The 23317-nt window shown below is 49.6% G+C and overlaps 9 protein-coding genes across 9 annotated transcripts; 3 read left to right on the top strand and 6 right to left on the bottom strand.

Moving 5' to 3' along the window:
* Window positions 1-4594: 4594 nt before the first annotated feature.
* Window positions 4595-5308, bottom strand: F5147DRAFT_694504 (uncharacterized protein). Its single transcript, XM_041437310.1, has 3 exons — window positions 5097-5308; window positions 4951-5020; window positions 4595-4896 (listed from the first exon to the last, which is right to left on the bottom strand). Exon 3 carries the CDS (start codon window positions 4838-4840, stop codon window positions 4637-4639), a length of 204 nt encoding a protein of 67 aa, XP_041293068.1. The 5' UTR covers window positions 4841-4896; window positions 4951-5020; window positions 5097-5308; the 3' UTR covers window positions 4595-4636.
* On the bottom strand, window positions 5298-7095 carry F5147DRAFT_166894 (uncharacterized protein). The gene is made up of 3 exons (XM_041428362.1): window positions 6266-7095; window positions 5543-6215; window positions 5298-5491 (listed from the first exon to the last, which is right to left on the bottom strand). Exons 1-2 carry the CDS (start codon window positions 6941-6943, stop codon window positions 5676-5678), a joined length of 1218 nt encoding a protein of 405 aa, XP_041293069.1. The 5' UTR covers window positions 6944-7095; the 3' UTR covers window positions 5298-5491; window positions 5543-5675.
* Window positions 7096-7195: 100 nt separating this feature from the next.
* Window positions 7196-8077, bottom strand: F5147DRAFT_576542 (uncharacterized protein; the record flags this gene model as incomplete). Its single annotated transcript, XM_041431328.1, has 1 exon — window positions 7196-8077. The coding sequence occupies one exon, from the start codon at window positions 8075-8077 to the stop codon at window positions 7196-7198; it is 882 nt and encodes a 293-aa protein (XP_041293070.1).
* Window positions 8078-9211: 1134 nt separating this feature from the next.
* Window positions 9212-10970, top strand: F5147DRAFT_694510 (uncharacterized protein). Its single transcript, XM_041437311.1, has one exon. It carries the CDS (start codon window positions 9653-9655, stop codon window positions 10697-10699), a length of 1047 nt encoding a protein of 348 aa, XP_041293071.1. The 5' UTR covers window positions 9212-9652; the 3' UTR covers window positions 10700-10970.
* Window positions 10971-12089: 1119 nt separating this feature from the next.
* On the bottom strand, window positions 12090-12632 carry F5147DRAFT_694513 (uncharacterized protein). The gene is made up of 3 exons (XM_041437312.1): window positions 12553-12632; window positions 12322-12491; window positions 12090-12264 (listed from the first exon to the last, which is right to left on the bottom strand). Exons 1-2 carry the CDS (start codon window positions 12617-12619, stop codon window positions 12325-12327), a joined length of 234 nt encoding a protein of 77 aa, XP_041293072.1. The 5' UTR covers window positions 12620-12632; the 3' UTR covers window positions 12090-12264; window positions 12322-12324.
* Window positions 12633-13070: 438 nt separating this feature from the next.
* On the bottom strand, window positions 13071-13769 carry F5147DRAFT_694518 (uncharacterized protein). The gene is given in 4 exon segments (XM_041437313.1): window positions 13071-13298; window positions 13375-13633; window positions 13648-13666; window positions 13729-13769. The coding sequence occupies 2 exon segments, from the start codon at window positions 13537-13539 to the stop codon at window positions 13128-13130; spliced, it is 336 nt and encodes a 111-aa protein (XP_041293073.1). The 5' UTR covers window positions 13540-13633; window positions 13648-13666; window positions 13729-13769; the 3' UTR covers window positions 13071-13127.
* A 400-nt stretch (window positions 13770-14169) lies between these two features.
* Window positions 14170-17238, top strand: F5147DRAFT_635726 (uncharacterized protein). Its single transcript, XM_041432898.1, has 15 exons — window positions 14170-15130; window positions 15183-15380; window positions 15442-15484; window positions 15533-15557; window positions 15608-15647; window positions 15698-15910; window positions 15955-16051; window positions 16103-16151; window positions 16203-16261; window positions 16312-16432; window positions 16485-16591; window positions 16639-16777; window positions 16826-16971; window positions 17024-17068; window positions 17121-17238. The coding sequence occupies exons 1-15, from the start codon at window positions 14648-14650 to the stop codon at window positions 17174-17176; spliced, it is 1821 nt and encodes a 606-aa protein (XP_041293074.1). The 5' UTR covers window positions 14170-14647; the 3' UTR covers window positions 17177-17238.
* A 200-nt stretch (window positions 17239-17438) lies between these two features.
* F5147DRAFT_694535 (Peroxin 13, N-terminal region-domain-containing protein) lies at window positions 17439-19128 on the top strand. Its single transcript, XM_041437314.1, has one exon. It carries the CDS (start codon window positions 17697-17699, stop codon window positions 18843-18845), a length of 1149 nt encoding a protein of 382 aa, XP_041293075.1. The 5' UTR covers window positions 17439-17696; the 3' UTR covers window positions 18846-19128.
* A 99-nt stretch (window positions 19129-19227) lies between these two features.
* Window positions 19228-23014, bottom strand: F5147DRAFT_694539 (uncharacterized protein). Its single transcript, XM_041437315.1, has 2 exons — window positions 21834-23014; window positions 19228-21778 (listed from the first exon to the last, which is right to left on the bottom strand). The coding sequence occupies exons 1-2, from the start codon at window positions 22536-22538 to the stop codon at window positions 19445-19447; spliced, it is 3039 nt and encodes a 1012-aa protein (XP_041293076.1). The 5' UTR covers window positions 22539-23014; the 3' UTR covers window positions 19228-19444.
* Between the last annotated feature and the right edge of the window lie 303 nt (window positions 23015-23317).

Here is a 23317-nt window from a genome sequence, read left to right on the forward strand (position 1 = left end):
GCGAAACTACAGTCAATGACAGTGAGATATCACTAACATCATGGGACGAACCTATAAAATAGTTGTACCCATGACTCCATTCGAGGTAAGGCCAATTAGAGGGATCGTTCGATATGTAGGTCATGTTGGGATCAGGGGACTTTGTGTACGATGGTGTTTGTATACGTACAGGTGTATACTATACAGCGCTTTATAGTGATATAGAGCAATGAATGCTGTATAAAGTCAACTAGAAAGGAAACATGTTTTAAGCTTAAGCCGCATTTGATCAGTCGCGTACTTTTTTTATCTGTAACGCACATTGAAACACTGTTCACAATGAAACAAATGTGTTTCCAAGCCATTAGATCCGGCCTAGTCCAAGTCGGTCACCAATAAGATGCAGAGAAAATTGCAGAATTATATGCACGCGGACATGGCAATCAGAGTACACCTAGCTATAGTAGTAAGTAACGAGTCCAAGTCATGGGAAGATGGCCAAGTAGCCGATCGATCAACGCACGTTTCTTGTAGATCATGTTACGGCATTCCTCATTTTGGATGTACTCCGTCATCTTCGCCAGTTCTATGATTGGGTTAACACTAACTGCCCCCCGGCATGCATGGTATCCGATGGAACCGAGCACGCGGTTTGGCCATCACGAACAGGTTTCAATTCACATTTAACACCGAACCATACTTTGATCCATATCGAGTCCACCAATTAACCCACTGGCACATGTCTGCAACAGTTGTGTCCTGTTTACATAAGCTTCGAGGTGGCTCGCTATTTCCGACGTGGCCCTACGTTGATTCACCTACTCCTCATCATTTCTCACACAGGACTCGTCTTACGGTGCAAGTAAGATTTATTTCGGCATTCTTCAAATTGTCTAGCCTATTCAAATGTTTGTGCTCAGGCCGTGTCTCACCTCGGAATTTCAGAATATCACGCTAAACTCGATCGTGGCCGGCTCTGATGGGGGTACTGGTATGAGTTCATTTGCTTTTTGCGAGCGCGGACAGGTCTCAACGGGCGACAGCCTGAGTGTGAAATGATCGAAGCAATCTACTGTAGAGGATAGCATTTGTTCTGGGCAACCCAATCCACTACAATGGCAAGGCTTGTCACCAATTTAGCACTCACAGCCTGTGGTAACTTACCATGTGGTGCTCGATTTCAGGGCGTTCATTGGGGCCATGTGGGTGAGTCTAATATAGTTGTCCACGTTTCAATCTAACCTAAGTCATCTCAGAATGCATCCCAGACACTAAATATTACTGGTTACTCCCTTTTACTCCCCCTTTCAGATATCGGACACTGGGACAGTTGCGGACCTCCAGCAACCTTCCGAAGCCACGAACATGGCAGGACCTCACCGAAACGCACTCAACAAATCCTCTGCCAGTATCTTTGAGCCCTTGAGCGCTGCTACACTGGGTCCAGTAGGTTAAACACCGACCAGTAAACACAACGATCAATTTCTCCTTTTGATCATTGTCGTCGAGAGAACGAGAATGAAAGGCATATATCGCATAACGCCATGGATCACGTAATCTGAAGTTTGTAGCCACATTAGAGATGACCCAACACTACCTTGGCACATTGGGGGCCGGAATACCGTACAGAGGGGGTATGGACTTCAAATTCTCTTCCTTTCGAATGCCGGACTCGAACATTGTCAGTTCATACCCATCCATCACATATGCATATACTACTGATCCCTGCCAGCCAGCCTCCAATCGCGCCTTCAGGCCCGAGCCCTCTGCTGTGCCTTCTTTTCTTGATATTGCAGGTCTTCGCCATCGACTAGCGAGCCTCAAAAGCGCTGGTGCACAACTATGTCATTTAGTATCCTTTTTCACACTGACCCTGTTCGTATTCGATCTCCTGTGTCTTTCGGATATTCTATGCGGGACCGGCTGGGTCATTTATAGGCACAGATTTATGCTTGCTTCAATCACGCGTTCCTCATTAAGAGAAATATGTCAATTCCGTGCGCATGTACATAGGACGGAACGAGCTATATCTAATGTACATGATGCGTAAACACAGATGAAATGGACGAGAGAGAATATTTGAGTAGCAAAGTTTCTAGATGATTTCATGACTGATGCAAAGTGGAACGACGACGACCAAAGTAAAATCCGCAGCAGGTGACTTCGTAGGAGACTTCTCCCCTCCCACTGGTTGACTGATGTGTTTCTGTCGGTCGTGTTTGAAAGCCTTGTGCCCCTACTGCGGGTTGACCCGGTCGCGTTGAGCTGTTGGTTTGGTTGCCGTTCGCACGTTGCATAGCTGCTTCCACTTCAGCTTTGCTGGGAGGAGCGATGGCGTATCTCTATAATTGTGTTTTCAATGATATCGAAGAATATAGATCATGATTGCAAGCACACTCACTTTTTTTTTGCGGCCAGGAGCTACTTCAACGGTGCGGCTGGAATTTCCTACACGAAATAAGTTGAAATTCCAATTCCGGGACTCGCGAGGTGATGGTGAGGGCGCATCTGTGGATTGAGCACCGAACCGGAGAGTGCCAAGCAAATGGCGCCAATGAATGGGAGACAAAGAGCTATCCGATGGAGCTGGACGACGAGACGCGTGGTCTAACTCGCTGCCGAAGAAATCATTGCCCTGTATCATCAAAGTCAGATTAGCAAGAGCTGAAGAACGAAAGATTCTACTGACATATTTCGCCAAGCTTCTGTTATTGGCCTGTTGTTTGAAATGCAGATGGGCATTAAGAATCAAACGAAATATATGAGACAAGATGAGGCTGCTCACGAATGGTGGGCGCACAACTCTCAGTTGGGCTGGATGTCTCTGGTAAAAAGTGAGATCTAGTGTGAAAGAGGAGCAGAGAAGACTTGCCTTCAGCTTGGCATCCCCATCATTCACATCCTAGATGGCCAGAACCATTAGAAAGGGAAATCGGACAACAAAGCGCATACGTACTACAACATTTTTCAAGAGCGCCGCCTCCAGGCTCCATACATAGATATTTTTGTCTGGTCCAGCGCTGGCAATGTATTTTCCATCGGAAGACATGGCAACAGCGAAGACTCTGTCATCATGCAAGAGTGGATCTCCGACTGCCTGGTTGGTCTTGAGATCCCAGATGTGGATGGAGCAGTCAGTTGATACGCTAACCATATAGCTTTCATTGGGAGTAAGACAGAGGGATCTGACGTCGTGGGCATGACCCCGAAAAACGACGAGTTCCTGTCCATCAATCACCCGCCATTTGCGGATGGTGGTATCAAGTGAGGCAGAAAAGATGTGTGCGCCGTTCTTGGACCACCACAATGACGTCACCCAGTTTTCATGTCCCTTGATTTCGATAAGCAGCTTGCCGTTCCTCGACCACACGCGGATTACATCGTCCGCACCGCCGCTCATGAACTTGTCGCCTTGTGGAGAGTATTTGACGGCTTCAACCCATTGATGGCTGGTCTCTATAGGTGGTCCCATTTGTCGACCAGTATCCGGGTTCCAGCGTCGTATGGTGCCGTCAACAGATCCACTTGCTATCTCCAGGGAATTGCGAGACCAGTCGAGGCACCTCACTGGAGCATTACTACTATGCCCCTCCCACGGGTCGCCGATCATTCTGACCTCCGTTATATTCCACAGCCGCAGTCTGCCGTCTGTACTTCCACAAATCACCATCGTTTCATCTGGGGATACTACCATCGAAACTATCCCTCCGCCATTGTTATTCAAAGGTTTTCCCACTGGCTCTCCGTCTCTTTTCCACTGACGAATAGAACTATCGTCAGACGCGCTCATTATATTGCCACTGGTACCCAAGTAGGCAAGGCTCCATATGCATTCGGAGTGACCCTTGATGACGCAATCTGGCTTCAAGCTCCCTGCTGGACGTTCTGGCTTTGGTTTCTTCCACGACGTGGTCCGAGTACTGAGGTTGATGAAGTAGGACCGACCGAATGGTGAGATATGCCATTCCCATCCGGGAGCGAGATATCCAGGGTTATCTATGTTCAACCGTGAGTTCGTCGCTCCTTGTCGCAATTTCATCACTCACCTAGTCGCACTCCTGGTAAAGGTTGGTTCCAAGAGACCATCACGAGCGTGTCATCTTGATATAGTGTTTTATTATTCGACATCTTAAACTGATGCCACATAGGAGGAAGCGCTTCATTCCCGCCTGCGTCTAATTGAGTAAGCTGGTGGGTATCATCAGGTGGCTGCCCACCTTCCCAAAGTGTGTCCTGGCGGTACTGTGCACCATATGGTGGTGGATCCTTCGCGCTCGTCTGATATATCGGTGAGTGCAATGGCGCTTCTCCCTGTCTCCTTGATGTGCTTGACTCGGCCTCTTCGTGTGGCATGACCTTGATCGATATTGGTTGTATAGACAGACTGGGTAGAGAAACACTGCACAAAGTCGATAGTCTACGGGAAGGAGAGATACGGGGTGAAAGCGATGAAGAAACCTGCTATTTGGGTCAGTTTTGCATGCCGTAGTTGCAGGCACCTTTCTGACACCGCATGTCAATGGCTGTGTTACCATCGAATCAAGCACTCACCTCGGTCCGGTTCAAATTTTGAAGCAGTTCGATGTAAATTGGTCTGTTATATACGTTTCGTCAGCGAGTAAAACTACATGATGTTTGTTTGGGAAATCGGTCCGGTTCAAATTTTGAGGCAGTTCGATGTACATTGGTCTGATTTGTATGTCTTGTCAGCGAGTGGAATTATATGATGAGCGGTGACACAGTATATCGCACAAATTTTCTCCTCAATCCAAGTAAGGTCTTGAAACTGGACAGGAAGGTCGCCGCGATACAAGTTGTTTCGAAGGGCAAGACGTGGAACCTTCGCAATGCGGCGTGACATGAGCTACATACGTTCAGACTCAGAGTTGTCGTTGACGGATACAACTCCTGCATGGTCTATCATGAAGCCATCAATCAGCGGGCTACCAAATGTGAAACGACACGACAAACTTTGCACGACACGATAAAAGTATCAGTGACACGAAGAGAATCAAGATGCAGTCCAGACGAATTACGCTCGCTGATGACAAATAGTTGACAATCCACCTGGTACTGAGCACATACGGCGCAAACAGAGGGAGCCATCCAACGCGAACCTTTCGAATACGCATCCCAGCACTCAGTGACGATATGTTTAGGGACGAGCACTGGCCATTGGTTCTGCCGCTCAATAGCCCGCATGGCAGCAATGGACACTTGCGATTGTTTCTCTTCACGACAGATCAGCTTGCGACGCTCGGTCGGAGCCAATGGATCATGAGTCAATGCTTGAACCACAGCTGACCCATATTCAAAACATGTGATTAGATCTGATGCACGCACAGGCAATATATTAGTGCAAGGACAGTGTCCAAGCCAGATATCACGTAATACAGGCGGCGAGCCTACGATTTGCAAGTATAGCACACGGGCACGGATATGGGAGACCAACCCGTTGGACGTCTTGGAATGAGAGCGACTATGTGGCACAGGATGATGGGTCAAAGGGGATCTGCAGATACAGTCAGACAAAGTGGCAAACGAGAGTGCGAAGACGGCGAACAAGAGTTTCAAGGCGACGAATCCCCGAAAACAAAGGCAAACGCACCGTATGTTATACAAGTCCCCCGCCACCCATCCTAACAGTATCCAAAACGGCCCTCACCGACTCATTCCATAACCGTCTCACAATCGAATCACCACGTGCTTCCAATAATCTCCTCCGTACCAGGTCCGCGGGTGTCTCTAAGCGCCGCCGTCTCCGAAGGATCAAAGACAGTAGGGGAATTAGGAAGAACAAAACCGATAGAGTGGACTATTCTGTTTGCGGTGAAATAGTGGTTGAGATAAGATCGTATTAGTGCTAGGGAACTTGGGGGCTGTGCAGTCGCGAGATTGTGGTCGACTGGAGGGCGGGAGATGCGAACGGCACTGGCACTTGAACTTCCCCGGGGCATGCTTTGGTTGGGGCGGTGGCGAGGGGGTCTAGTTACCGTGACGTCTGAAACTGCAGAGGTGGAAGATGTGGATGGTTGGCGGGTAAGTTTTGGACGGGGAGATGCTGGGACTGCGGTGCGGGTAGATGTGGTGGATAGAGAGGAGGAGGAGGACGCCGGGGATAGAGAGCGGAGTGGAGGTATCGGTATAGGAGAGGGAGGAGGCTCAGGTTTTGGCGTTTCCCGCTTTGTACTCTCCAGCGCCTGAGCATGTTGGGCCTCAAGAGCCGAATGAAGTTCCTGGCAATATCATGTTCAGTAGAATACAAGAATCATGAAATTAAACTCACGCGTCTTTTGTCAGACGAGAGCTCATTCTCGTCTGACAGAAATTCTTTGCCGTACTCCCACTCACCCAAACGAGGCAAGACATGCAGGCAGTAGAGTTCCAGAACCTTGTGATATGGTTCACCTGTTGAAGGCACGAACTCGTATTGGCCGCGTTTCGATAGCCAGTCCTCTGTAATGTCGCGACCGATATTTAAACAATCTATCTTGATGCTGGATGCTATGAGTGTGATGACGACTTGGTGCGGGAGGAATGCGGAGCTCGGCTTTCGGTACAGTGACGAAGGAGTAAACAAAGTGAGAGATCGAGCATACAAATTGGAAATGAATGATTGGGGAGACAAGAGTAGGGATTCTCGGAGCGGCTGTGGTAAGCCAACGAGGTCTGGAGTAGAAGAGAAGACGGTGGTCTCGAGGGTGATGCGAAGGATGTCCCACTTTCTCCGGTGGACATCTAGGGGATCAGGCGAGGGCGCGAGGGGAGGTGGGAGGAGCGCGAATGCAGCGCTTAATAGTGTGAACGTGATTGCGACGTCTCGGTGAAGGAATGTTCTCGCTGCACGGTTGTACAGCGATTGTAGCGTTGCCTCCGTCGTCGACGAACTTTTGCTGGACGGATTAAGTAGCTTGTCCGACGTTGAGACAGTTGCCGTTGCCATCGTTGTCGTAACGGTCGGCATTGCGGTCTGCTCGAAACTGGTTGGTAAGTTCGGTGACCCGCAACCGCAGGTAAGTGAGTGATGTCGGAAAAAGGTAAAAGGCCATTAAAATGCCGCCGGCTTAGAAGATTGGTCATAAGGTGCGGTACGTTAAAGGTGCCTTTCAAGGGCGGCTAAGGTCACTTGCAAAGTAAACATGTAATAGTCGTATGATTGCATGATGGACATATTCTAATTACGCTAAAGATGTGAATCACTGCAGCATATACTGACCTATCGACTCGTCTCTTTCTGAATCTCTTCAGCCATCATGTTCGTCAGCATTCTAGCCAGCGCTCCCGCAATTTCGATAGCCCTTCCCCTATCGCACTCCTGCAATTTGTGCACGGTGTGTGAGTTAAATTTGTCGGGGTGGAATCGAAGTATCTCTGCCTTCAGTCGGTCCTTGTGCGACTTGGTCTCAATCCCTGGGCGGAGGGGGTGGAAGATGAATTCCTCCATGCTGCGGCGCGAGATGTCATCAGGGGATGTACAGCCTTGCTGAAAGGTGGGCCACGGCATCTCGCAGAGCATGACTGAAGCCAAATTCTTGCTTAGTTTGAGCTCTTGCCACTTTGCGTCGTAGAGCTGGAAAAAAGCAACAATGTCTGCTTGAGTTTTATTGCGATGAAGTTCTTCTTGGCGCTGCCTCTCTTGTCGTCGAGCTTCTGCCTGAAGGCCCTGCTCGGCTTGCTCACGGGCCCGACGTTCAGCTTCCTCCTGAGCTTTACGGAAAGCCTCTCGTTTGGCTTGGAATTCGCGTTCGCGTTGCTCACGAAGGCGCGCCTGCTCCTCTGCGCGACGCCTAAGTTCTTCCTGTCTGCGCCTGGCCTCCTCTTTTCTACGCTTCTCCTCCTCCTGCCGCTGACGTTCCTCCTCCAAGCGGCGCAGCTCCTCCAAACGGCGAGATTCCTCCTCTTCCTTCTTCTTCCGTGCGTTCTCCTCCAATCGGAGGTCAGCTTGACGGTCGCGCTCCGCGTGCTCCAACTCACGTTGCGGACCCAATGCTTCAGCACGTGCGATGACCTCTCTAGCATCTCCAAGCGCGTGCCGGCGCAATTGATCGAGGCGGAGCTCCTGAAGCTGCTTGAGGAATATACGATCTTCGGCGGTCATATCGTCGGCTTGCATAGTCTTGAAGGCGGCATTTTCAAGGTTGTTCAGGGCCACCGCTGCTTTCTCGCGCTTTAGCTTCGCTGGGTTGTAGAACCGGGGGCCTTTGCGACGGAGTCCAGGACGAGTGACTGTGAGATGGTAAGTGAAGCGTTTGTGCCAGAGTTTGCGGCGCGGGTGGATGATTTGACTGGGGAAAGCCTTGGTGGGGGCATTCTTCTTGAAGACTTTCGGAGCAACATTCTTGGGTGGATGCCTGACACGGGCGGTGTTGGCTGAGGCGGGCTCAAAGATATACGGAAGACCCTGTGTCGGAGGTGCGTTGTAATCAAAGAATGCAGGGGCATTTGGCTTGCGGGCGCTTGAAGAGGAGTCGACGCGCGGTGAAGGATCACGCGAAAAAATGGAGGGACGAAAGATAGGCTTCTTCGAGGGGTTCAACATCCTGAATCCAGCAGGTGTTTGCGGAAAGAAGGGGATATGACGGTATGGCGACTTGTAAAACATATTTCTTCAGGGTAGTTGGGCGTTGACTGAGTGTCTTGAAGTGTTGTGTTATGGTCTTGGAACATCACGCTCGTATGGAAGTGCGACCTTTAACGGCTTCAGCTGTGGATGTTCTGATTTGAGTAAAATGGTCCACAATTCATACTACTTGTGTCGATCAATGTGATTTCTTGAGGAGTTTCGGACTCCGTGACGAAGTAGTGGATATGACAATATATTGTCCTTCTGCGGTTCAGTTTAAAAATGTGGACGACCGATTTTGAAGGGGGTGACATCAATCAGTGGTAGCCAGTGAAAAAATTCCGAGTAAAAAGCCTGTGGACACTATAGCTAAGGTTCGCATCCCTTGGAATCCAGCTCGTTGGATTTCCTTGCCTTGGTAACAGTGGGTATGCAACAGCTTCAGGCGTCAGCAGTCCGAGTCAGTCTCGCAGTTAGCAACGTACCAACATATGAAAGTTATTCACGACATGTTAATTCAATGGTTCAAAGGAACTTATCGATATCATCATAATGGGTTTGAAACCACTTGTGGATTCTGCTTGTGGAGTCTGGTTGGGTCTCCAAAATGACAGAGAACATTAGTCCACATATGCAGCTGTCCGGCGTCATGATAACGAAGTTGATCAACGGACAAGTTGTCCACCGTGGTAAACCTCAACGCCACTTCATGTACCGGGTTCCCACGCCAGTCTGCCACACACCTACACCGAGTCACGTCGATGGGCCAAACGCGCCGGGTCATCATCAGCGCTCTCCAAGCGCCAAGGCCGCCACACTAGCACTTTTGCGCTCAACTTACTGAGTCAAAGAACCCGCCTTGGACAGCGTGGCCGCCCCTGGTCCGGACAACTGTCCTGAAATGGCAGCCCAAGCACATAAAAGAGTGGACAAAGCAGCCAGCTATTGTGAACAAAGCCCAAAAGAATCCTTTCATCCACACCCCTCTCGAAGCACCTGCGATGAAACGTATTTGAACGAGCTTTTCAGGTTTACCAACACACTACTTTTACTCAACACTTTACTCACTTTTATCACTCACACCCCTATCGCACATCACGATACTCCACAATGGTATCTTCCATTCCCAATGTCACACGCCCGACTAACGTTGGCAACGCCAAAGGCTACTATCTCAGATGTCGTGATGTAGATGGCACGTCTGTAATGATCACTCAAACTGCTACTGGTCTTGGCGCTCATACGCGCTGGATCTACCCCGAACACGACACGAACGATAATGAAGAAGAAAACGGCATGGATGTAGACGAGGAGGGGGGCGCCACACCACCGCCAAGCACCACGGCGTGCTTCCCTCAGACTCCTGTGACCCAGCATGCGTTCGACGCGGGCTCTGTCCTTCGCACACCCGTAAAGAGGCCCCAGCCACTTCAGCGCAGCCCAGAGCGCATCGGCTTCAAAGGGATCGACTTCTGGCACAACAATTCACTGGGCACTCGCACTGTCGAACAGACTAGCTCTGGCGTTCGTATGAGATATGTATTGCAGAGACCCGTCGGCTCTGCCACGAACTTGACGAAAGAGCAAATTCTCGAGCACGAGTTCCAGAGGAACCACGAGACATTTTTGACTCAGGTGGGACAATTGCTCGGCCACGAGGAAAAGGAACGAGTGGTGAGAGAGATGAACACAACTTTACCGGCAGCGGATGGGTCTGCTGGTGTGGGTACTGAAAGACATGTTCACTTTGTCTCGTCTGAGCCGTCTATCTTTATCGAAGAGCAAGAGGATATATCAGAGTTTGGAGTTGGACCTAGGGGTGAGAGATTGAATTCTCAAGGTCTCCCCATGCTTGGAGCACACGGGACTGTCATAGTCGACCCTACGTTCAAGCCTCAAGTTCGACCAACGCTGCCTTCCCCGAAAGCCCCGCAAATACAAACCAAACCTGCGGACCAGGAGAACACCAAGCACCTCGGTAGCATCACTGTCGAGGGGAAGGAATGGCAGGTCTACAAAACCTTGAGGCCTAGGAAGGATGGACAACCCCGAATCATCAGGTCGTCTCCTGTGCAACCCAGGACACGTAAGCCTCGGAAGAGCATGCGGTCATCGCCTCTAACGAGGCAGCCTACTATTTTGATCGGCGTTGTATAAGGGCAGTGCCGTCTGTTCGAAACTGGTAGCTTGAGAGAGTGCATACCTCATCATGAATTAGCTTCGGTAGTATGGTCGTGATGCTTGATGCAATACGTATGCAGGCACTACTTCCGCGCTCATCACATATAGATTATGCTAGTACCGTAAGCACTGGCTAGTCTCTATGATTATCCCATATATTTTAAATATTTATCGCAGTCAGCTTCGACGCCGTTACCCTCGAGTGTGCATTCATTCAATTCCATATCCCCGATGCTGATCAAAAACCCAATTTGACAACGATAAGTCACATGTTTTGTGAGCTGCGACTCCCTCGGAGATTGACTAGAATTCGACAAAGCAAAGAGAAACAGGGCTGGTACAGCCTGATCTTATGTTCTACATGTCAAAGAAGAGTCGTCACGCCTTGGCTGTGTTTTACAATATATCCAACACCTCAGCCAGCCCGGTGCCAGTACACGACTGGACAGAATCAATGATAAACTCATGGTTGGAGGTTAAATACAGTCTGCCGCTTAAGTTGGTGCACGAGTATCCAGGAGAAGCAAAATCATTGAGGTGTGTGCTATATTTAAATCCTCTAGCTTTCGAGCCCTCTACAAAAGCAGGGAACTCAAACGCACCGGGAGGACTATGAACATTGAGATAGAATATTGCTCCGAGAATCTCTACACGTACCCATTCCATAAGATGGTCTTGGCCTCGAGTACTAGGTCTGGCGAAATGCTCGCGGTTCTTCGGGCCGGCATCAAGGCCCATCCACCTACTAGGAGTGCCTTCAGCAACACTTGCAGTCCCAGTCTGCGAGAACAGTCAACGCAGACAACTTCCGGCCGGCGGGATGGGTGTATAGGATGATCGAGAGCAATGGAAAGGTTCATACGAGCGAGGATTTGGAGAAGTCCATTTCCTAAAGATGCGTATTGGGGAGAACATTCCGTTAGGTTGAAAAACATAAAGATAAATTAGATAACTTGAATGCGCAGATTTGTAATTCGATTCAGACGTATTGGAGGAGCAAGTTATTACTCGAGGGAAGGAGTGTAAGGCGTCCAATGGCAGCACACTGTATCAAGACGACACACTTGTGATCATTGGTCTCGTGGAACCGACCTTTACCAGGAGTGCGATCAGGTGAGGGATGAAATTGCGACACGGACTCGGACCGACGAACTCACGGTTGAACATAGATGATCCTGAAGATCTCGTTGATCCCGGATGGGAATGGCAACCTAATAACGCGGCTTCAGCGTGATCATATTGTCGAATATCCCGAGGATAGAGCAGTGCTAGTGAGGGCCGATCCGTCAATACTGGTTGCTCTGGCCGCATGCCGGAAATGAGGCCTCAGTCACCTCACGCATAAGATGTCATCCAAAACACGTAAGCTGCACATTGGTTGACCACGTTTGCGTCTGACAAAACCCGAAGTTCTCCCACTAACCGTGGGAGTCGGGGAGTGCCACAAGGAGGAAAAGCATATGACGCAACATATAGGGTCTACGATCCCAAAGGCCTCATTCTGATCTCCTAGCACCAACCAGTTCCAGTTACAGAGACAGCTGTCACGTTAATGTGTCACTGACATTATTGACACGGCAAGCAAGAAGCGGGCTCACCCCTTATGTGCAGTGCACAGACCCGGAGTGACCTACACCTCCGTTGATGACATGACAGCACTCGATACAAGTGCACATTTTAATGACCTCGACAGTGTTGTCTATATTGCAGTAAAACAAAAATGGCATGCCCCCGTTAAAACCCGCGAGTTGTCCACACTCATACATGCCTGCAAGCACCCGTAAGTATGCGGTCTGAGATCAACTTGAAAATATGTGTTGAATACTCACTATTCTGGGCACATGTGTTGGTTTGTGCTTTAACGATGCCCACCAATACTGCGGCAGACATAATCATAGTGGTGAGTGAGGTGAGCTTCATTGTAGTAGCGCGAGTCGAGGATGGGTCTCCAGTGACTGTGGATGATATTCTTTGTTATTGGACTGAGATATTACCGCTTCGCTTTTATACACGAGCAGTAAAGGGCGGTCAGCCTAAAACATGTACCTACTGTGCGTCCGACTAAGTAAACTAATGCGCCGTGGCAACACGGTATCTCTAGACGTGGCTCTATGAGGTCTCGCTAGTGTCAAGCTCGCGTCCAAATTTCATATGATCCGTCTATGAAATTTGGACGCGAGCTTGACACTAGTGGGTTCTCATTGAGCCACGTCTAGCATCCGCTTTCCGCATTTGCATAGTTCAGCTTTCAGCTTTCCCGATGATCCCTTAATGAATGACTTTTTTTTCTATTCAATTCGGTGTGGCGCGACCCTATCTGGACGTACGGTATGTGTGCGGTATTTGTAGTTTTTCTAGTGACACGCGGTGACTTCAGTCCTTGCTTTATTACAGAAGCAGACTTTTATACACTATATTTGCACGATCTTTCTCTTCGTTTACTCTTGAAAATGTGCACAGCGTACCTCTGATGGTTTTGACAATGCAGTAATAAAATAACGACATGCTTGGAAGGAGGCGGCAGGTATTCTGAATAGGTGAGGATACATTTGCAGACGCCTGTTGAGCGCTGAGCCTGAGAACGAAATATATCGAGAAATGTCAATGTCGCACCCATAATCTTATTCTAATGGATAGCTGCCACGACTGACTTTCCCAGCTGTGATGAATACAAGCAGCGCACGATTGCCGTCAGCAAGGGGTTCTACTAGTTCCTGTGAAAATAGCATGAGCAAGGTACGACGCCGAACAGTAGGTAACAGGAAGCCACCGAACATCATCCCCGTATAGATTGGAAGTGTGAGTAGGAGTGCCATCGTCGGTCACTGAAGAACCAATATATTCGCTCCAACAGTGAAGACCAGTGCGGCTACCGCTAAGTCGCCGTCAGAATCAGGTGACAGGTAGAGCTACACCGCTCGGCCGCCGAGCGGTGTAGCGGTCCTATTTCGAGTAGTTTTTCTTGTCATATTGGTACCTAGATGAATATTATTATGAACACAAACCAATTCATGAAAAGTACAGGTGGTCGTGATATAGTGCTGGAACGAAAGAACGAATGAGAAGTGGCAACAGAGCAGATCACAAAAATTGCTTAACTAAGATGTTACCTGATTTAAACTGGTACCCTTAAGTGCCACTTTGCCACTTTTGCGCAAACTGGCAAGCGACAGAAACTCCGCCCCCGCAAAATACATGGACAGAGATACTCCAGCACCCAACACCCTCCTCAGTATCATGAACGTGAACATTAAAGCCCCCTCCAAGCTCTCCAGCCCCACTGAATTTCAGGTTGTTTTCCTGATGCAGGCATTTCAGTTATCATTTATGTAGTACAGACCTGCAATGCTTTTACTTTGCTTATCACGCTATCATTTGCACGCCTTCTCATATTTTTTTTGCAATCAATGATGTTTGTACGGTTTGTATTACTAAGCTGGGGCGAAGCTCCATGTTTTGAAATGTCAATTGAACTCAATTCCCACATGCCTCTTGCTTCAAATTCGTCAGGGGGCGGGACGTGTGACGAAATCATGGTTGTAACTCTACAGTATCATCACAGCACTCTAGTAGCCAATGCTTTGGCCCTATAGCAGTTGCCTCTACCTTTAGTTGGGCTGAGCAGCTGAAGTCGCGGGGTTCCGGCATGTTGGGTGAGCGGCTCCACCTGCTTGCGTCCCACCCCAAGCTAACGCTCGGTCCAGTCCAACCCCTCAGATTGTGTCACTGACTCTAGAGCCAGACGAAGCTGGAATGCACGTGAGCGCAAACGCTGATCAAATGAGCACGGTGCTCCGGCTGTCCATAATTAAGTGGGTCTAGGCCTAGACTCGCAGAATCAATTAAAGTTGAAAACCAGGATGGTTCATGGTGCCACTCTAAATCTCAGACTCTCATCCGCACATATCAGTTTTCTGTTTCAGTATGGCGACTGACTCGTTTCCCCAACGCTTACCTACGCTGGATCGCCTTGGGGTCCCTGATCCTTCCAATGTCTCTGAGTCCGAGGTAGCCACAGAGTGGCTCAACGCTTTCTCAGCTGCAATAACTCAAAGTGATACCGCAGCTGTTGTCGACCTCTTTCTCGAGGACGGCTTCTGGAAGGACGTCATCGCACTGACGTGGGATTTCAGGACATTCGAAGGAAGGAAGGACATCAAGAAACTCTTAGATGCTCGTCTCGTTGCTACGGGTCTTAACGAACTGCGTCTCCTACAGGAGCCCTTGAATGAACCTGTTCTGCAAAAAGTGTATCATGATTTAGTCTGGTTGCGGTTTTGCTTTGGTTTTACCACCAAGCATGGCAAGGGTACTGCAGTCGTTTATCTCGTTCCCCTTCCAGATTCGAAGTGGAAGGCGTACACTCTGTTGACCTGTCTTGATTCGTTGACCAATTTCCCTCAAAAGGTGTGCAATCACATTCCTTCGAGAGCACTTACTGACTCGGACTCTGCGGAAGCTCGGTCCCCTCAGAGACTGGGAGACTGATCATGGCAGTTGGGAAGAGAAGCGGCGCCAAGAGACTGAGTTCTCAAACAATGACCCAACGGTGATTGTCATCGGTGCGGGGCACAGTGGTCTGGAGACCGCGGCAGGCTTAAAATACATTGGTGTACCCACGCTTGTCATTGATAAGAAGCCTCGGGTTGGGGATAGCGTTCGTCCCGTAACAATTTTGGTATTCAAATATAGCTAAAGGCTCGAGGGCGGTTTCACAGTGGAGAGACCGTTACAAGGCTCTTTGTCTGCATGATACGATCTGTTCGTGCCTTTTCTTTTATGAAAAGGGATTGACTGACAAACTTACAGGGTACAACCAAACGCCTTACCTGAAGTGAGCGGTTTGGCAGAAGTTCTTTGATTCTTTTGTAATCCAGTTTGCAGATTTCCACCTACTTGGCCAGTCTACACCCCAGCCGCAAAAGTACAACATTACCCGCATAATGAAAAATTCGCTGATTCCAGCTATTGCAGCTGGCAGACTGGTTGGAAGCATATGCGAGTTTCCTTGAGCTCGACGTTTGGACATCCTCGACGATCACTAAGACATCTTGGAACAATAGCACGAAAACCTGGTCTGTCGAAGTCGATCGCGGCGGTAAAGGTACTAGGGTTCTGACCGTTAAGCACCTCGTTTTTGCCACTGGATCTGGCGGTCGCCCGAATGTTCCCGACATCCCTGGGAAGGTATGTAACGCTCGAACTGATCGAAACGCGACTCATGGACGCAGGCAAGCTTCACAGGGTCTGCCGTGCACTCGTCAGAGTTCAAATCTGCGGCTGATCATATCGGTAAAAAAGCGATCGTAATCGGCTGTTGCAATTCTGGTCGGTCTGTCATACCTTTCGTATCAAGCGAGGTCTAAATATTTCATCCAGCACATGACATTGCCCAAGATTTCTGTAGTCACGGTGTCGACATCACAATGTGCGTTCTTTGGTTCAAGTTATGTCATTTTGATATCTCACGGAATACTAGGTATCAACGATCGTCGACGTTTGTGATCTCGACGAAGTCAGTGGCAGCAATGCTAGGCGGTAATTTTTTCCGTCGTTGTCAGTAGCTTGGCTTGACTTTCCTCGCCTAGATATCTATAATGACGACTTCCCCACTGAGCTGGCTGATACTTACAATACCTCGCTGCCTTGGGCAGTTGTTAGGCGGCTGCAACAACGTATGGTTCCTATGGTTGCTGAGACTACAGACAAGTATGTCGGACGATTCGAAGCTCACTTCCAGATGCATTGATCACAATCGCAGGGCGATTCTAGATGGATTGGCTAAGGTTGGTTTTAAGACCAATCTTGGCATACATGGAGCAGGTAATACGTCCCTTTACCTAGAGCGTGGTGGTGGCTACTACATCGGTGGGTGTACCTCTGATGCATAATGAAGATGTCTCAACAACTTCCAGACACCGGAGCAAGTAAATCTATTATCGACGGGGATATCAAAATCAAGAACGGTTCCGCAATCGAGTCCTTCACGGAAACCGGCCTTCGATTTGCTGATGGCACCGAGCTACAGGCAGATATAATAGTATTTGCTACGGGGTATGGTGATATTTCACTTTGACGAGCAGGACTCATAGTTGCCCACAGTTATGGCGATCCCCGTGACTCCATGCGCGAGGTCTGTGGAGATGAAGTAGCATCAAAAATCACCAGGGTCTGGGGTCTAGATGAAGAAGGGCAAACTGCGGGAGCGTGGAGGTATTGCGGGCATGATGGTCTGTGGTTCGCAAATGGTATTTTACGCCGTTCTTGTCATGGGCGCGTCAGTTTCATTTTGATGAACAGGTGATTTGGCTCTATCGCGCTTCCACAGCCTCCATTTAGCCATGCGTGAGTTCCTTCATTGTGGTATATAGAGCGTTGCTGATGATCGAAAATATAGAAATCAAAGCAATAGAAGAAGGTATTTTGAATAAGGCGGATATAGTTATTCGATGACGTTTCGAAGATCTGCTCGTGATCAGGACTGGAAGACCTGTAAAATGTACGAGTACTTATTGGGTGAATTAAAGGTTGTATGAATTTTACTGGAGCCCTCATACATGGAAAACAACATTTTTGTCGGACTGAAATACACGTCACCAATTGCTTTTATGTAATACAGATATATACAAGATGTTTCTGTACCCCAAACTCGTAACTTAACGCACGGTCACATTGATGATTGCACACTGTCACACTCTAATATCATTGATACTCTACGCTCCAAGTCTCTCTTTTCCACTCCCCAAATCTCTCCTTCAAAGTTAATACCAGAAGCTGGAGTCCCTCACACACCTTCCGCACTGTCAGTCAAGGTGTCGCGGGTGTTCGGGGTCACTCACTGCTTAATAATCCCGCTTATCCAAGGGATGTCGTCTAAGTCGGGGATGATGATTTATCAGCTGTCGGCGTTAGCCGGTTTGATATTCACCTTGTGTCTTGTCGTCGTGGGCAACGGTGAGCAGTGAGCACGGCTATGGCATCACCACCAAAACCTTGGGAGCGGGGCACACCAGCAGCAACACCAGCAGCAGCCCCAGCAACAACCATCGCTCCCGCATCATCGTCAAGTACGACAAGCTTCTCTTCAGAACTACCCTCAGTGCCTGCACGTCCCCCAGCTCTCTCCAACCCATCTACATCTAACCTTGCACCCTACAACACCCCATATTCTCCGTACCAACGATTTGGGTCCTCGCCATACAGCTCAAGCATGTACGGCGGTTATGGCGGAATGAGCGGCGGCTATGGCGGAATAGGCGGGGGCTATGGTACTGGGTACGGCGGCGGTTATGGTGGATATAGCATGAACGGCATGAACAGTATGTATGGTGCCATGCCCGGAATGGGTGGAATGGGCATGTATCCCGGTATGGATCCCAACAATCTTTCCCTTTCACAGACCCTTGAGACCACGACCCAACACACCTTCTCCCTCCTCCACTCCATCGTCCAGACCTTCTCGGGCGTAGCACAAATGCTCGAGTCCACATTCATGGCGACGCACAGCTCGTTTTTCGCAATGGTCGGCGTCGTCGAGCAGTTCAGCCACCTCCGCAATGCATTGGGGAGTGTATTGGGCCTCTTTGGTCTTATACGGTGGATGAAAGAGCTCGTCACCGGCCGGCCGAGTTCTACAAGCTTACAAGGTGAATTCAGGGAGTTTATTAGCGGAAAGCCCGTCCAGGGCCCCATGGGTCCTCCTCCTATCAAGCCCAGCCGAAAACCCATCATCATATTTTTCCTCGCCATCTTTGGCGTTCCTTACGCCATGACGAAGCTCATCAAAATTCTCAATGAGCGTGCGATGCAACAGCAGCAAGCACAGATCGGACCTGGTAGTCCATTGGGTCCCCTTGATCCGTCGACGCTTACTTTTGCACGCGCACTATATCCGTTCACGCCTTCATCTCCATCTGAGCTTGCGCTGAAGGAGAATGACATCGTCGCTATCATGGGAAAGCTGGATCCCAGCACTGGTGTGGAGGTAGATCCACGGTTAGAGGTGGAGAGCGAGTGGTGGAAAGGTCGGACGCGCGAGGGCCGCGAAGGCTGGTTCCCAAAGAAGTGGGTCGAGGTCCTCGAGCGGAGGAAACCCGCAGAAGAGGACAAGAAGGTGGTTTGAGTATCAGATTCGTTTTCTGTGGTGTCGCCGCTATCTTACTTTTTTGATTTTGATCATTGATTTTTTATTATTGTGTCATAGACCCGGGATGTACATCAGTTTTATCATACGAAAACTATGGGCCAGGTGAAATTGATGCGGTCCTGCCGTGCCTGTCGCGGCACTGTAACAAATTCCTAGGTACAGATCACAATTCCTCGGAGATCATTCTTCAGATCTTTTCCTTACAATTGGTCAACGTCGTGAAGAACTGCTTCCTCATCGTTCTTCTCTTTTCATCTGCAGTTGCTGTGGCATCTTCACTCGGTGTCCAGGCTCGTAACTCAACGCCCTCAAAGAGATATACTTTGAATCCTCGTCATATAAGTGCCTGCCTGCGTACAAAGGACCAATGACGATGCAAATCGATTGACGACAAATACACATGAAACTCGACGATTATATCAAACAGAACTAGTAAGATAAAAGCAAGGCCTAACCAGTAAGCCGCGAAAACAGTATAGCAAAAAAAAACAATCAAACGATCAGTGACCACAGCATTAGAAAATAATCGCGAGTTGTCCGTCTTATCACGAAACATACTAGAAGAAAAAAAAACATTACAAATGTCTAGCGGAGCCAGAGCTTTGGCCGAGGCGCGAAGCCCAGTTCTCCATCTCCATCTTGGCCTTTGGCCATTGAGCCGTCCGAGCACTGGATGACGTAGACACTTGCTGCGCAGCACGGGTCGTTTCTATCCTGGTCTCGATCGCGGGCGCTGATTTCTTCTTCCCTTTCCCTTGCTCCCAGATACTCGTGGTTGGCTCGTTGGTGATCTTTTTGTGGGAAACGGCAGCGGCTGGAGTGCTTTTCACAGGAGCGTGTGCGTGGACGTTCTCCTGCGCGTCAGGCGCCTCGAAGCCAGGGATCTCGCCTCCGCTGATGGCGTATTGCATCCAGAGGGCATTCTCCATGCTTTCGCCCAAATCTTCGTCGCCGCTCTCTTCTTCTGCTTCCTTTGATGGCGTCCATACCATGTGTTGGGCAGATTCATCTGCGGTAGGGTGCGCTTTGGCGAAGCTGCTCCAGTGAGAAGCGGATTCGGTTGAGACTTGTGAGACTGGTTGCCCATTGGCGAGGTTGCCCCAGTAGGAGGATCCCCATGCGTCGCTTTCTGCTTCGCTATTATCCAGGCCTCCTGGTATAGCAGATGCGGGCCGGATCTGGTCCCATTCTTCCTCTTCCTCTTCCTCCTTCTCGTCCTCCTCTTCATCCTCTTCATCAACATCTTGGACCAAAGCGGATTTCGAAGAGAATTGAGCACCACGACGGGCCTCTGGCTGCGGTACCACCTTCTTCGCCGCCGCCGACGCGCCCTTAAGCCCAACACCCCGGACAGTAGCAGCCGGCTCAGCATCTTCATCAAGCTCTTCCGTGACAGTAACCTTTGTTTTCTTGGTCGATGCCGAACTCTTCGGCGCGCTCCACGTCTGGAAAGGATCTTCCATGGGTTCTGCGGGTATAATCGGGGCTTTGCCTTTCTCTTTCTTCCCCGGCGCGGTCCATGTCTGGTAAGGTTCTTCCGTGGTTACTGCAGGCGCAATCGGTGCTTTGCCTTTCTTCTTCGCTGCCGCCGAACCCCAGACAGGAGCAGATGCCACAGGAGGAGCTGGCTCAACCACCGCCTCTTGAGCGACAACTGCAGCCTTGCCCTTCTTAGCAGGCGCGGGCGTGGTAGCTCTTGCAGTTTTGGGGTTCCATGCGGAGAACAAGGGATCAGCGTCTTCATCTGGCTCCTCCTCAATCATCACAAATAATGGACTCCGAGCGCCTTTTGCACCCTTTGATGGAGGAGGCTCCACATCGGCATCGAGTTCTTCGTTGAAAGTGACGGTTTTGGGCTGTTGGGCGTCAACTGACGTCTTCTTGCCCTTCTTGCCCTTTGTGGCGTGTGTGGTGGGAAGTGGGGATGGAACAACGGGTTCGACAGGCTCGTCGTGCGAGCTTGCGCTTTCTGTCTTTTTGAGCACGCTAGGTCGGTTGAGGGTGGAAGCAGGCTGTTTGCCTTTCGCCAAGCTCGCAGCTTCCGCCTGAGCCTTCACGAATGCAGCTTCGTCGAAGCCGGGTATGATATCATAGGAACGAGCGCTAGCAGACTTCTTGAGTATGCTGGGAGGATCAGGCTTTGTGGGCAAGCTGCCCGTGGAGAGGTTCTCTTTTTGACTAGCGAGTTTAGGAGCGGAATGAGTCGTCCATCCCGGCTGGGAGGCAGGGGGTATCTTGGAAGACGAAGCGCTCGCGTTCAAGCGGGTCTGGTTAATCGCCTTCTGAGCAGCGACCTGCTGAAGGAACCTATGTTCCTGCAATCTGCGATCGCGTTCCTTATCACACAGCTTCTTCCTCTCTAGCTCCTTAGACTCGCGAAGCGACATCATGTTCTCCTCGTGTTCGTGCAATGTAAGCAGTCTGCTCTCTTTTGAGCTAGTGCTATTGCTGCTCTCGAGCAGCCTCGCGAGTTCGATCTCGATAGCAGATGCCTTCGCGTGGAATTGTTGGATCATCTGAATCCGGACTTCCATCTTGTACTCGAGGAAATCGGCAGCCATTTTGGCTTTGAGAAGTTCTTCATCGATCGGTTCTGCTTCCTCTTCGGCGATAACAGGCCCGATGTAACGCTTGCCTGGGAGAAGAGTGTGGTTGGCAGTTAGGGGTGATTTGGAAGAGGGCTGAGGGGGAGAGTTGTTTGGAGCGGTGTGAGAGGAGAATAGGGGAGAAGATGCGGCGGATGGTTGCCGGGATATGTTATCTGTGGCGCGATTTCGGTTGGTTGACTGGGAGGCGCCTTGTCCAACTTCGGAGGCCCAGCCTTGGAAGCCGAGTGCTGTGCTAGTGTTTGAACTAGTGTCAGCTGGAATGCGACCCGTGCTTAGACTGCTCAGGGTTGCCAGGTTATCCTGCGCACAGCACCATGTCAGGGTGACACGTCATGATAACAAATTGAAGACGTACCATGGCGAGCTCCGGCAGCTTTCTGGCTTGCTTGGCTGGGGAGATAGTGTCCATGAAGAAGGAAGATGGATTTACGAGCTGGAAATTGGCTGTAACGGGTGTGGGTGGTGATTGACGGATTGTGAAAAAGGGAGAAGAATCTCCAGGTTGAGGTTCTTCGACTGCTGAGGCCACTGGCTCCTCTAATTCATTGGCATCAAAGGGGGTCGAAGGATTTTCTTCTTCTTCGTTGTCGTCATAGAACGCATTAAAGACGTCGATGACAGACTGTTGTTCTTGTTCTGTGATATCTGTCCAATCGTCTACGCGGAGTTGCTGTGCAGCGAGACGACAATTCCACTCTTCATGAGCGGGTTCAGCCAGCTGAGTCATGATCTCGGAGAGTTTTTTCTCCATCTCTGCGTGACGAGCGTTCTGTTGCATTCTAGATGTTGATTTCTTGTATTTGGCATCGAGCTCTTTGGTGAGTTGGTCTACGAGTTTCTTCTTCTGTGGCTCGTACCAAGTAGAGATGAAATCTAGCCATTCTTTGCGAACTTTGGTTGAAGGGGATTCGATGATGACGGGTGGAGACGGAGGTGGAGGTGGCGGGGGTGGTGCTTGTTTGACAGCTGGTGGAGTTGGCGCTGGTTTAGGAGGGGGAGGTGCAGCAGGCTTTGCTGGAGCAGGAGTGCCCTTGGCAGCTGTTCGACGTTTTGGAGGCATTGATCAAGTGGGAGGGATTGAAAGATGTATGTTGATTTTTTTGTGTATAGGAAGTATATGGTTCGATTAGTGACTCATACAGCATATGGAGCGCTGAGGGATGGCAATTCCCAAATTTCCAGAAAAAGGTGATATCGAGTTTAGGATCGATCCATGATAGGGAAGATGATCACGGCTGCCTGTAAATTTATGGGATCGAGTGAGATTAGTTGCAGTACATGGTGGGACACTTCTGTGATCTGAGAACAGTTGGTTTGTTTGTTTTACCACTGGCAGTGCTTACTATATTATTTTTTAGAAGGAACCGGTTCAACATACGCCTCGTGTTTACCTCGAGGACACCTTATTAGGTTTAGTATTCTGTGCCTTGCCAGCTCTATCACCGCGACTCGTCACGACGACAGTCTCGATAAAACTTAAGTAGACTGAGCAACGCTAGACTATTCACTGCCCCAGCCTGTACTAACCCATGCGGTAACAACAGCTATTCGCTAGTGCGTGTCCTTCAAGGAGAACTTTATTCTCCCATCGTTGAGAGTAATCCCACCATGTCGGAATTCACTTACTACTAACCTGCTGCAGTGTGCCAAAATCGTGTTAGCTTGCTGTTCGCTGTCATGGGAAACTTTAGTCATTGTTCCCCCGCTAGACAAGGCGTCAATCACTCAATTACTCGTCACTCGTTGGCACAGTTCCAGGGACTTAAAAAGCCTTGCCCTCACAAGTCACAATATTTCCGAGGTAAACACATGTTGTTTTATGTTGACCATCATCGGCAC

This window comes from Suillus discolor (assembly GCF_016758755.1).
Source record: "Suillus discolor strain FC423 chromosome Unknown F5147scaffold_26, whole genome shotgun sequence".
In the NCBI taxonomy this organism is placed as follows: domain Eukaryota; kingdom Fungi; phylum Basidiomycota; class Agaricomycetes; order Boletales; family Suillaceae; genus Suillus; species Suillus discolor.